This window comes from Seriola lalandi, unplaced genomic scaffold (genome assembly GCF_002814215.2).
Source record: "Seriola lalandi dorsalis isolate HSWRI2012SDOR001 ecotype SW California unplaced genomic scaffold, Sedor1 jcf7180002054478, whole genome shotgun sequence".
NCBI lineage: Eukaryota > Metazoa > Chordata > Actinopteri > Carangiformes > Carangidae > Seriola > Seriola lalandi.
The window spans coordinates 361,683-372,400 of NW_019525031.1; the positions used below are offsets into that span (position 1 = coordinate 361,683).

General features: G+C 43.7%; 1 protein-coding gene across 3 annotated transcripts in view; it reads left to right on the forward strand.

The window, feature by feature from the left end:
• The first annotated feature begins 1,100 nt into the window (after positions 1-1,100).
• Positions 1,101-10,718, forward strand: part of cttn (cortactin) — a 14,990-nt gene continuing 5,372 nt past the window's right edge. The window contains exons 1-10 of one of the 3 annotated variants that reach the window (XM_087175640.1): positions 1,101-1,259; positions 3,739-3,847; positions 3,942-4,015; positions 4,120-4,249; positions 4,837-4,947; positions 5,766-5,820; positions 6,989-7,099; positions 7,796-7,906; positions 8,933-9,043; positions 10,582-10,692. In XM_087175640.1, the coding sequence (XP_087031766.1) occupies positions 3,764-3,847; positions 3,942-4,015; positions 4,120-4,249; positions 4,837-4,947; positions 5,766-5,820; positions 6,989-7,099; positions 7,796-7,906; positions 8,933-9,043; positions 10,582-10,692 (898 nt within the window). In that variant the 5' untranslated portion in view covers positions 1,101-1,259; positions 3,739-3,763. The remainder of the gene's footprint in view (positions 1,260-3,738; positions 3,848-3,941; positions 4,016-4,119; positions 4,250-4,836; positions 4,948-5,765; positions 5,821-6,988; positions 7,100-7,795; positions 7,907-8,932; positions 9,044-10,581; positions 10,693-10,718) is intronic. The other 2 variants (XM_087175641.1, XM_087175642.1) reach the window with 2 other exon arrangements.

Sequence of the window (10,718 nt, forward strand, 5' to 3'; positions counted from 1 at the left end):
GCTTAAGTGGAACAACTTCAAGTATATACTTGATTTTACTTTATACATTACACACTGACAAGGACACGAATTACTCATGGGACGATTTTACGATGCTGAAGTTTAGTTTTGATTCTAGTATTTATTTATTTGATAGATTTTGCCTTTCTCTTGTTTTCAAGGCCATTAAGCTAAATGACATTAACACCATTACTAATGAAGAGACAGAAGGCTTCTTTAAATTTAATTTCCACAAGGTTTACAACACAAACAGACCATGTTTCTCATCACAAGAACACTGCAGAGTTAAACATCTTATTGCACCACAGTATATGATGGCGTATTAGGGCCACTGAAGTTTAGTTTTGATTTAAGTATTTATTTATTTGATAGTTCTAAATCTTTATATTAATGAAGTAAAAATGTAAAAGCATTCTGGATGAAACTATATTGTGAGCATGTGTTTTTGGAGATCATGGTGGGACAGAAGGCAATATAAATATAACTCAAATCAATTTGGTATCAATTAATCTGCCGATTATTTTTATTTTTAGTTAGGTCTATAAACTGTTAGAAAAGAGTAATAAATGGCAGTTTGTGTTGGAATTCATGGTGACATCTTCAAATACTTTGTCAGTTTTGTTTTTATTTTGTAGGTTATTTATCAATCATCAAAATAACAGTGGATTCTTTGTATGTTGATCAATTAATCAATTGATCCTTAGGCAGTTTGTGTTGGAATTCATGGTGACATCTTCAAACACTTAGTTTTTTTATTTTGTAGGTTATTGATCATCAAAAGAATTGCTATTTGTATGTTGATAAATTAATCGATTAATCGTTAGGTCTATAAACTGTTAGAGTGAAAAACGGCCGTTCATGTTGAAATTCAAGGTGACATCTTCAAACACTTAGTTTTTTTATTTTGTAGGTAATTGATCATCAAAATAATTGCATATTATTTGTATGTTGATCAATTAATCGATTAATTGTTAAAGTTCTACAATATAATAAAAGGAGGAGAAACTGGGAGTTTCCTGTCAAATTTACATTTTACGGAAAAACAGCCAAAATTTTAACCGGCCCCGCCCACCTTGACGTCACGCGCTGGCGGAGAACGGGATACTGGGAGAGCCGGAAGAGCCGTGCAGAGAGCAGCAGATCCCAGTAACGTCACTGGTTCTCCATCAAAACCCGATCCGGGAACGCACCGCATCTACCGGGGTCGACTTCAAAGATTCAGTGCAGGCTGTGGTCGGGATCACCTGTGTCGTACACCGGTGAGTATTGCACACCTGAGCGGAGGGTAGGAGGTGAAACGTCCGCGCCAGACTCGCGCCGAGTCGGTTATTCCTGATGGCATGTTAGCTTTAGCTAGCTAGCTAACTGGAAAACTGGAACAGGAAATACCAGAGCCGCCGCGGTCCCTGTTTTAAAGCTAATTAAAACGCATCTTTCCGGCTGCTGGTTTCTTATCGTTGACTCCTCTGGTGTGGAGACACCCACCGAGTCCTCCCGTCCCGTGTCCGGAGCCTGTCCGGTTATTAAACCCTAAAACCCGGTGCGCACACGGTTGTGTCGGTGGTCGTCAGAAAACCCCGCAGGGATGTTACATGAACTGTTTTCATGTGGGAAATGTATGAACACGTCAGGACACGAAGGTCCTGAGTGACGGATGCGGCCTGACCTACTTGAATGGGAACACACCATCCGACATGGACGTTAGCTTCCAGCTAACTTGTGCACCCACACGGAAATAACGTTGGTTTTTTTTTAGTGAGTCCTGCCAGCTGCTCCATGTTGCCCAGATTTTACCATTCACACCTCGGTCACAACTCAGACCAGCTCTCCTGCCCAGGCCTGCTCGGACAGGTGGAAGGTGACACAGTTCAGGGGTTGGAAGTGACCCTCAGATGGGTGTGGTTGTGTTGTGGGAGCTCCTGTCATGTAACCACCGTGAAAGTTGGGACTTGCTGCCGCTTCCTGGTCTGAAGACGTTTCCTGGGCTCGTTCTCCTGAGGTGGATGGAGCCACGTCTCCTGCGGCCTGTGATTGGACACAGATGCTGATTGCCCACAATGTGCAGAGTCAGCAATTAGGATTAGTACAGAAAAGCTTTTGTCCCAGTGAGAAGTCAGATCACTGGAGATCATCCAGACACAGGAACACAGTCTTCATCCTCTCGGTGTGATTCAGCATCAAAGACCAGTCAGATCTTTCTCTTGACTCATGTATATTATATTGTATTATTCTATGGCGCTAGATTCTTCTACGTTTATTACTTTTTTTTTTTTTCGTGCTGTTTAAGCCACTTATTTTCTCCACTATCTCATTAATTGTCTGGACAAAAATGGCAACAGTCCCACTTTCAAATCACCTAAAACATGCAGTTTATAATGACCTAAAATAAAATGGAGAAAAGCAGCAAATCCTCAAATCTGAAAACTGGGAAACAAATGAGAATTTATGCTTGAAAAATGACTTGATAATCAAAATAGTTAGTAATGAATATTTCATCTGAATAATTTGTTAATCTGTTAAACTTCAGACCAATTTACACAAATATTTTGTGAATATAAAATGGATTTGCAAATACAAAAATGTAAGGACGATATTCACGAATGCTTTTCATTATTTCATTAATTGAAAATATTCACAGATATTTTTTATTAGTGGAATCTATTTGTGTATTTGCAAGATATTTTTTGTAAATTAGCTCACTTTTGTTTTGTATTTGTGGAGGTGTTTTATATTTACATATTACACATTTACACATGATTATCGACCTTTTCACAGTTATAATACTGAAGCAGATCTATCTCCATAATATTATATTTTATTGATCATTGTCCATGAAAGCGCTCCTGTACTAGCATGACTCCAGTGTAAGCAGAGCTGATGTTTAACCAGTTATTTAGATGAAATATTCATTACTAACTATTTGGATTATTAATTAAGTCAATTCTCAAGGATAAATGTTCATTTATTTCCCAGTTTTCAGGTTTTGAAATGTGAGGATTTTCTGCATTTTAAACTGCATGTCTCAGGTAATTTGAAAGTGGGACAGCGGCCATTTTTTTCCAGATAATTCATCAGAAAGTGGAAACAACTGGTTTAAACAGCACGAAATAAAACACAAAGTGTAAGAAATGTAGGACAGAGACAGCTGTGTTCATTCTTTGGAAACGTGTTGTAAACTTCAGTCACAGCTGCCATGAAGTGTGTTTTCTCCAAAGACTCTTTTTTTTGTATAAAATTCCTGCGTTGTGTTTCCTTCCTGAGACGCAGCGGAGTGATGGTATCACAAAATGGGACATTTGTACCAAAAATACACCGTCACTTCAGATCTCTCGTGATTTGGTGAACGCAGACTTCTGAAGCCTCATGTAGACTTTGGTTAAACTTTATTAACACACAGAATGAAGAGAGAAGATTTAGTTCCTTTGTTATCAGGGGCAGTTTGGACAGGAGGGATGATACAGTGACTGAAACTGTGAAAAATAACCGTTAAAAGATGTTAAATTTACATTGATACTAGAGACTGATGGGAGTTCCTGATGGACTAATGACTTCAATAATTAATCACTTCCAAAAACAAGATAATGATCTGCATTTGACTGATTTTTCCAGCTCTACATGTGAGTGTTGTGTAAAAATAAACGTGAGAAGAACTTCTACCTTCAGAACCTGTGGAGAAATGTGAACTTCTCGTCAGCTTTTGTGTTTGTACCTGTACAAACCTGGTGTGTTGTGTTTCAGTGCGTGTGGCAGAGGCTCAGTAAAGATGTGGAAGGCAGCAGCAGGACAGTCAGTGAAGGTGGCTGTGGATGATGGAGGCGACGACTGGGAGACCGACCCCGACTTTGAGGTACGTTCGCTCACCTCCTCGAGTTTAATCCTCCTCCCTCCTCGTATAAACTCCTGCTCCGTCCTCCAAACTTTAAACTTCTGTTTGTTTCCAGAACGACGTTTCGGAGAAGGAGCAGCGCTGGGGGGCGAAGACGGTGCTCGGTTCAGGACATCAGGAGCACATAGAGTGAGAGAGCAGGTCATGTTTTTACGTTGCTATTAAATGCATCGTGGAGAGCAACATTAATGCGTCTCCCTCCCTCCTCCCTCCTCCCTCCTCCCTCGGTGCAGCATCCACCGGCTGCGTGAGACGGTGTCGACGGAGCACACCAGCTTGAAGCAGAAGGAGCTGGAGACGATGCCCAAGGCGTCGCATGGATACGGAGGGAAGTTTGGAGTCCAGCAGGATCGTATGGACAAGGTGAGAGACGCGGGAGGACTGATGGATCAAACTGTGTGTAAACTGTGTTTTTGTGGCTTCACATTCATATTTAACCGTTTCAGAGAGATGTGTCTCAGATCTTCTGCTGCGTTGCCTGATGAAGCCAAAGTAATGTTGAAGGTGACCAAACAATCTCACCTGACGGTCCAATCAATGAGCAGATGCTGTTGTGAAGGTCCACAGGTCACTGAACATGTGAAAAGCCAATGTTTTCACAAATCTACAGGACCTGTGTGTGTGTGTGTGTGTGTGTGTGTGTGTGTGTGTGTGTGTGTGTGTTTTCCTGGCGAGCAGCTCTGTCTGTCCACACCTCTCTCTCTCTCCCTCTCTCTCTCTCTCTCTCTCTCTCTCTCTCCCTCTCTCTCTCTCTGGACCGTGTGCTCGCTGCAGCATGAATGTGATGACCGAGCGTTGTTTACACCACAGTGTGAGCGCCAGTGATGAGTCAGATGTCGACGCTTCAAAACTCTGGCTGTGTTTCTGATTCCTCACATGTTCCCGCTTGTCCTTTTACTATTTGGACAACATGCTCTGAAACTGTCTTTGTCCTCTGTGTGTCCCGACAGTCCGCCGTGGGTCACGACTACCAGATCAAGTTGTCCAAGCACTGCTCCCAGACAGACACGTCCAAGGGCTTTGGAGGCAAGTTTGGAGTTCAAGCTGACCGCGTTGACCAGGTATGAAATGTTGGTTTTCCTGTTAAAGCTCCATGTTTCTTCTTCTTCTGTGTTTTATTTTGAAGTGTTGATCCATAAGAAGATATATTTGTGGTTTTAAGAACCAAAAACCATCTCAGTGTAGTTTTACATCCCCTCTCTCAGGCTTCTCTCTGCAGCTCTAGTAACAACAGGTCAGGAGCCAATCAGAAGAGAGGAGGCTCTGAGCCTCTCTTCTGAGTGGCTGACTGTTTTCTTAGTGATCCAATAAAGATATATAGCAGATTTCAGGTAAAACACTCAGAGAAACCAAATCCTGCAAGGTTTGGATGGTGGGTCCAGGTGGGCGGGGCTTGGTGACTGCTTTGTTGTGACATCACAAAGTTCCAGAAGTCCTGACGGCTGGTTTTAAGGCTCAGTTTCTGAATACAGGCTGTGTGCATTTCTCTGTGGACTGAGGCTTTGATACTTTCACAGTATTAATATAGAAGCTAGAGCTGATCTATAATCACACTACACATGGACACAGACCTTTACACTGGAGGAGCTTTAATGGGACAAACAGCTGAGCTGAGTCTGATCCAGAAAATCTCAATAACCACTGAACTGTGTCATGTTTTTATTAGTTCAGCTACAGTTGATTGACACTATCCTACAAAGTCTCTGTTACAGCTGTTCAAGGCCACAGTTAGGTTTTAAATCAAGAGTTAAGAGAAGTATAACCACTTTTAAAGTATAACTTGTTGTTCAGTGGATCAAACATGAAAACTCTCATTTTAATGTTTTGTGACATTGTGAATTTCAAACTTGTGTTGTGACTTCCTCCTCTGTCCTTCCAGTCTGCTGTCGGGTTTGAATACGCCGGGAAGACGGAGAAACACGCCTCGCAGAAAGGTGAAGGGCGAATCCTCTGAATAAATTCCAGCTCAGACGATATTAGTGATATATTTGTAGATTCACTGTCGATCTTTAATTCTTCTAGCAGTCTGTCGGGTTTTGTTTCCAGCCACTAACAGTTTGACCGACAGACCGTGTTTGGAAAATGTGCTGCAGATGTTAAGATGTTGTTCTGTTTGTTTCTCTGGTGTAAGTTACAGCTCAGTGTGTGAGTCTTATGTCAGTGCAGTTTTTGGGATTTGAAGCTATTTGACCTTTTTACAGTGAAGAATAGTTTTTATCCTGATGAGAGGAGAGAAGTGGAGCGATCGTTTCTACACAGTTGATCAGATATAAAACGAAACTCCTTCAGATTAAAGCTGAAATTCAACATTTTGATGGAGCTGTATGCAAGTTTTCGCTATTGCTACATAGCTAACGTTAGCATTAGCAGCCGTGTACCCACCAGTCTAGAAGAAACAGTGTGAGTTCAGCATCATTCACTCACCAACAGCTGTATCCAGAGGTGGAAACAAACACCAATGTTTTGCTTCTTTTCTTTTACTGAAGTTAGCATGCTAACCAGTTAGCCTCAGCCCGTCTCGTCACTTTCTGATACCGAGTCACTGTAGCTGCTCAGAGGATGTATTATAACTTCTTGTCTTGTAAACACAAAGATGGCTGAAGCTCTTGGCAAAAACTTGTAAGTAAACAGCTACTAATGCTAACGTTAGCTATGTAGCAATAGCAAAAACTTACATAATGCTCCTTTAAGCTCACAGTCAGTGACTGCAAACATTTGCGGTCCAGTTCTCACAGACTGCACTGTGCACATGATGAACAGTGACCCGGTGCTCTGGCTTCTTAGCTTTTAGTGTGTTGATGCTGCATTCCCATGATGCTATGCTGTCACCAGCTTTTTTGTTTTCGTTCATCTCCTGCAGAGGACCCTGCATACAGATGCAGCACATCTGCCCAATTCCAATAGTTCCTCAGTGTCAGTATTTAACAGGCGTGCAGGACAACACAGAGTCAGAGTCTGATCACTGGAGAAGTCTCAAGTGATGATTTTAGCTCGTGGCGCTCAGTGTTGATGGGGTATTTGGAATTGGGCTGCTCCATGACCACTGCTCCCATGCTGCTTCACCCTGACCTTTGACCCTTGCCCCCCTGCTTTGCTGTGTAGACTACACCACTGGGTTTGGGGGGCGATACGGAGTGCAGGCAGATCGTGTCGACCAGAGCGCGGTGGGCTTCGATTACCAGGGCAAAACCGAGAAACACGAGTCCCAGAAAGGTTTGTCTGGAAATCCTGCCGAGCGGCATTTAACCCGGAGAGATCACACACACACACACACACACACACACACACAAACACACACACACACACACACACACACACAGAGCCACTGAGCGCAGGCCCTGACAGATCATGTTATTTTGCATTTTCTTCCTCTTCCTTCATTCCTCAGCCTTTCTCTGCTTTTCTAAGCTGCGAACAACAGCTTTGTTTTCAGCCTCAGTTGCATGTGTGATGTGAAGTTTGTTTTCCTCTGCGTCCAATAAGACATTCCTGTGAAACATCACACACACAGATTACATCTGCCTCAGGACTTAAATTACATGAGTCTTTGTTGGACGTTTCCTCCTCATGTCGGTTCCAGGTGAGATTCAGACCAGTTCTTGGTTTGAAGGTATTAGTTTCCTTCCAGATCATTTCTTCTTTTTCTTCTTAAATCAGACACAATCTGAAATCTCAGAATGTTTTGTTGGTATTATTAAATATGTGTAATATATATAAACTATATGTTATATATGTCAAATTTAGTCTTTGACAGAAAGAGAAAAAAACAAAGAAGATGCACAAGGAGAAACACATTTATGTAATCGCTCCAACTCACTGGTGAAGGTCTTGAGTTACCTCTGCTCCACCTCTTCCTGTCTTAACTTTGACCCCACCCCCCCACCCCCCTCTGCTCCCGCCTATCGGCAGATTACACCAAGGGCTTCGGCGGCAAGTTTGGCGTCGAGACCGACAAGGTGGACAAAAGCGCCGTGGGCTTCGAGTACCAGGGAAAAACAGAGAGACACGAGTCGCAGAAAGGTTGGTATCCACACACACACACACACACACACACACACACACACACACACAGTTTAATTGGATTGTTGACGTCAGCCTCAACAATCCAGTGTCATGGTCTAACATCAGTAGGTTGGTGCCGGGACGGGATCGTGTTTTATGATGTCACTGCGCCGGCGACAGTCAGAGCGGCACCATTTGCGTCCGTCTCATTCTTGTGAACGTGATAATCTCAGTCACACCTTGACGGAACTTCTTCACATTTGGTAAAAAAGAGTGAGAAGAGCGAGTTCGGTCCGGTCCTGAGGTTCAGTCCGGTCCTGAGGTCCGGTGCAGCGTAGATGATAGACGGGTGAATGTCCAATCAGCACTTAATGGATGAAAAGGTGCAGGTGTTCATCACGCCTCTGCGCCAGGCAGGCGGTCTTTATGTGGTCTTTGTTTAGACAAACACGCTGATGAAAAACAGCTGGTAAGTGGTTTGTTCAGGGAGAAGATTTTCCAGCAGCTGGTCTGTGATCAGCAGGTTTACATGTCCAGACTCAGACTGTCTGTCCTGGCTTGTCTGGACTCGGTTTCCCCTCAGCAGAGACGCTCTACCTGCAGCTACTAGTCTGACACACCTGCACTGACTGACTTTACTTCCTGGTTGGCTGACAGCAGCCTGCAGGCGTAGGTCACCTTTAAAATTCCCCCAGAATGCACTGGGTTTGTCTTTGCAGCCTATGTTTGCATATGCGATAACTGGGTCACGTGATCTGAAAACAGGTGCAGCGACTCGACTTCACCTGGGAAACTGACGTAGAAGTTTGTGACTGTGTTAAACTGACTGTTGGTTACATTTCCTGGATATTGTGCTGCATCCTGAAACACTGAGTTTAACAACATGACGCCTGACGCTGTGACCAGAGCCTTTGGTAGATGGTGAATAAACGTCTCAGCTGTTTTATGACCAGAATCGCTTTGATATTTACAGCATCACAGTGAATATTAAACCCGTACAGAACTCACTGACTCTCCTGTCGTCTTCTGGTCGTCTCTCTTCAGACTATGTGAAGGGCTTTGGCGGTAAGTTCGGCGTGCAGACGGACAGACAGGACAAATCGGCGCTGGGATGGGACCACCAGGAGAAGCTGCAGCTCCACGAGTCTCAGAAAGGTAACGCTTTTTATTTACCTGAACACAGCTGAGGCCCTGAAGTGTCCAGATACAGAGGAGCTGAAATGATGTCAGAGCCAGAGCTGTAGTGTTTTTATGTTGGACTCTGTTTCTCACTATAAATGAAGTACAGACACTTTTTAAAGGATGTGTGTTGTCCTGTTTAAATCGTTGCACATCAAAGCGTCCGTTTGACGTGACCTTTGAACGGGGAGCGTTTCCCTCAGACCTCCGTCTTCATCAGTCGTCTGCTTTGTCACTTCAGCTCTGATGTGGCTCGGTCGCGGTTTTGGATGTGGCCGACGACTTCCTCAATCTGTGGTTAAAAAAGGCTCTGAAAGAGGAAGTGGAGCCAGAGCTCAGATTTATATTTGCATGTCTGAGGTGCAGCTGCTGCTCTCACACAGTTATGGTCAGAATTAAAAGCCCTTTTATTCTCTTGTAAATGAAGAGACTGAGCTTCTCCCTTCACTCGCACCGTCCGAATAAAATAATCAGTTGTTGTTAAAAACACGAGCTAATGCAGAATTTTATTTTATTTCATTTTGTTTTCAGGTCGTCCGTCTCTCCGTCTCATGGACACCATGTCTCAGTATCTCAGTAAAACCTTGAAGGAACTAAATTTGGCACAAACATTCACTTGAACTCGAAAATGAACTAAATAGATTTTGGTGGTCAAAGGTCAAAGGTTAAGGGCGTGGTGACCTCAGAATACACATTGTTGGCCATAACTCACAAAACAATTTTCACTCTAGGGTTGTGAAGTTACATCACGTCGTGTTGCGTCACATTGTGTAACGAGCGAGATACAGAGCGACCAATAAAGCAAGTGTCTCTCTCTCTGTCTCTCTGTCTCTCTCTCTGTCTCTCTGTGTCTCTCTGTCTGTCTCTCTCTCTCTCTCTGTCTCTCTCTCTGTCTCTCTGTCTCTCTCTCTGTCTCTCTGTGTCTCTCTCTCTCTCTCTGTCTCTCTCTGTCTCTCTGTCTGTGTCTCTCTCTCTCTCTCTCTCTCTGTGTCTCTCTCTCTGTCTCTCTGTCTCTCTCTCTCTCTCTCTCTCTCTGTCTCTCTCTCTGTCTCTCTCTCTGTCTGTCTCTCTCTCTCTCTGTCTCTCTCTCTCTCTGTCTATCTCTGTCTCTCTCTCTGTCTCTCTCTCTCTCTCTGTCTCTGTCTCTCTCTCTCTCTCTCTCTCTCTCTTATTGATAACCTGAGTTATGACAGTAAGATAGATGCATGTAAGACACATTTTATAGCTGGGATCGATTGACCAATGGCAGCAGCCCTGCAGTGGAGCTTTAACCACTGATCTCCATCACGTTCAGAAACGTCAGGATCTTCTTTAACACCATAAAGTTTCTCCCTCATGTCACTCTGTCAGGTGTGTCACTGTCTCTATGTTCTAATATATGGGTGTTTGTAATGTGTGCTGGTGTCTGTCTGTCTGTCTGTCTGTCTGTCTGTCTGTCTGTCTGTCTGTCTGTCTGTCTGTCTGTCTGTGTGTGTTTTGTTGTGTGTGTTGTGTTGTGTTGTGTTGTGTTGCAGACTATAAGCGTGGGTTTGGAGGGCAGTATGGGGTAGAGGTGGAGAAGCAGGACCAGTGTGCCCTGGGCTATGAGCACAAGGAGAACCTGGCCAAGCACGAGTCCCAGAAAGGCACAGATAACCCCCCCATCCCCCCC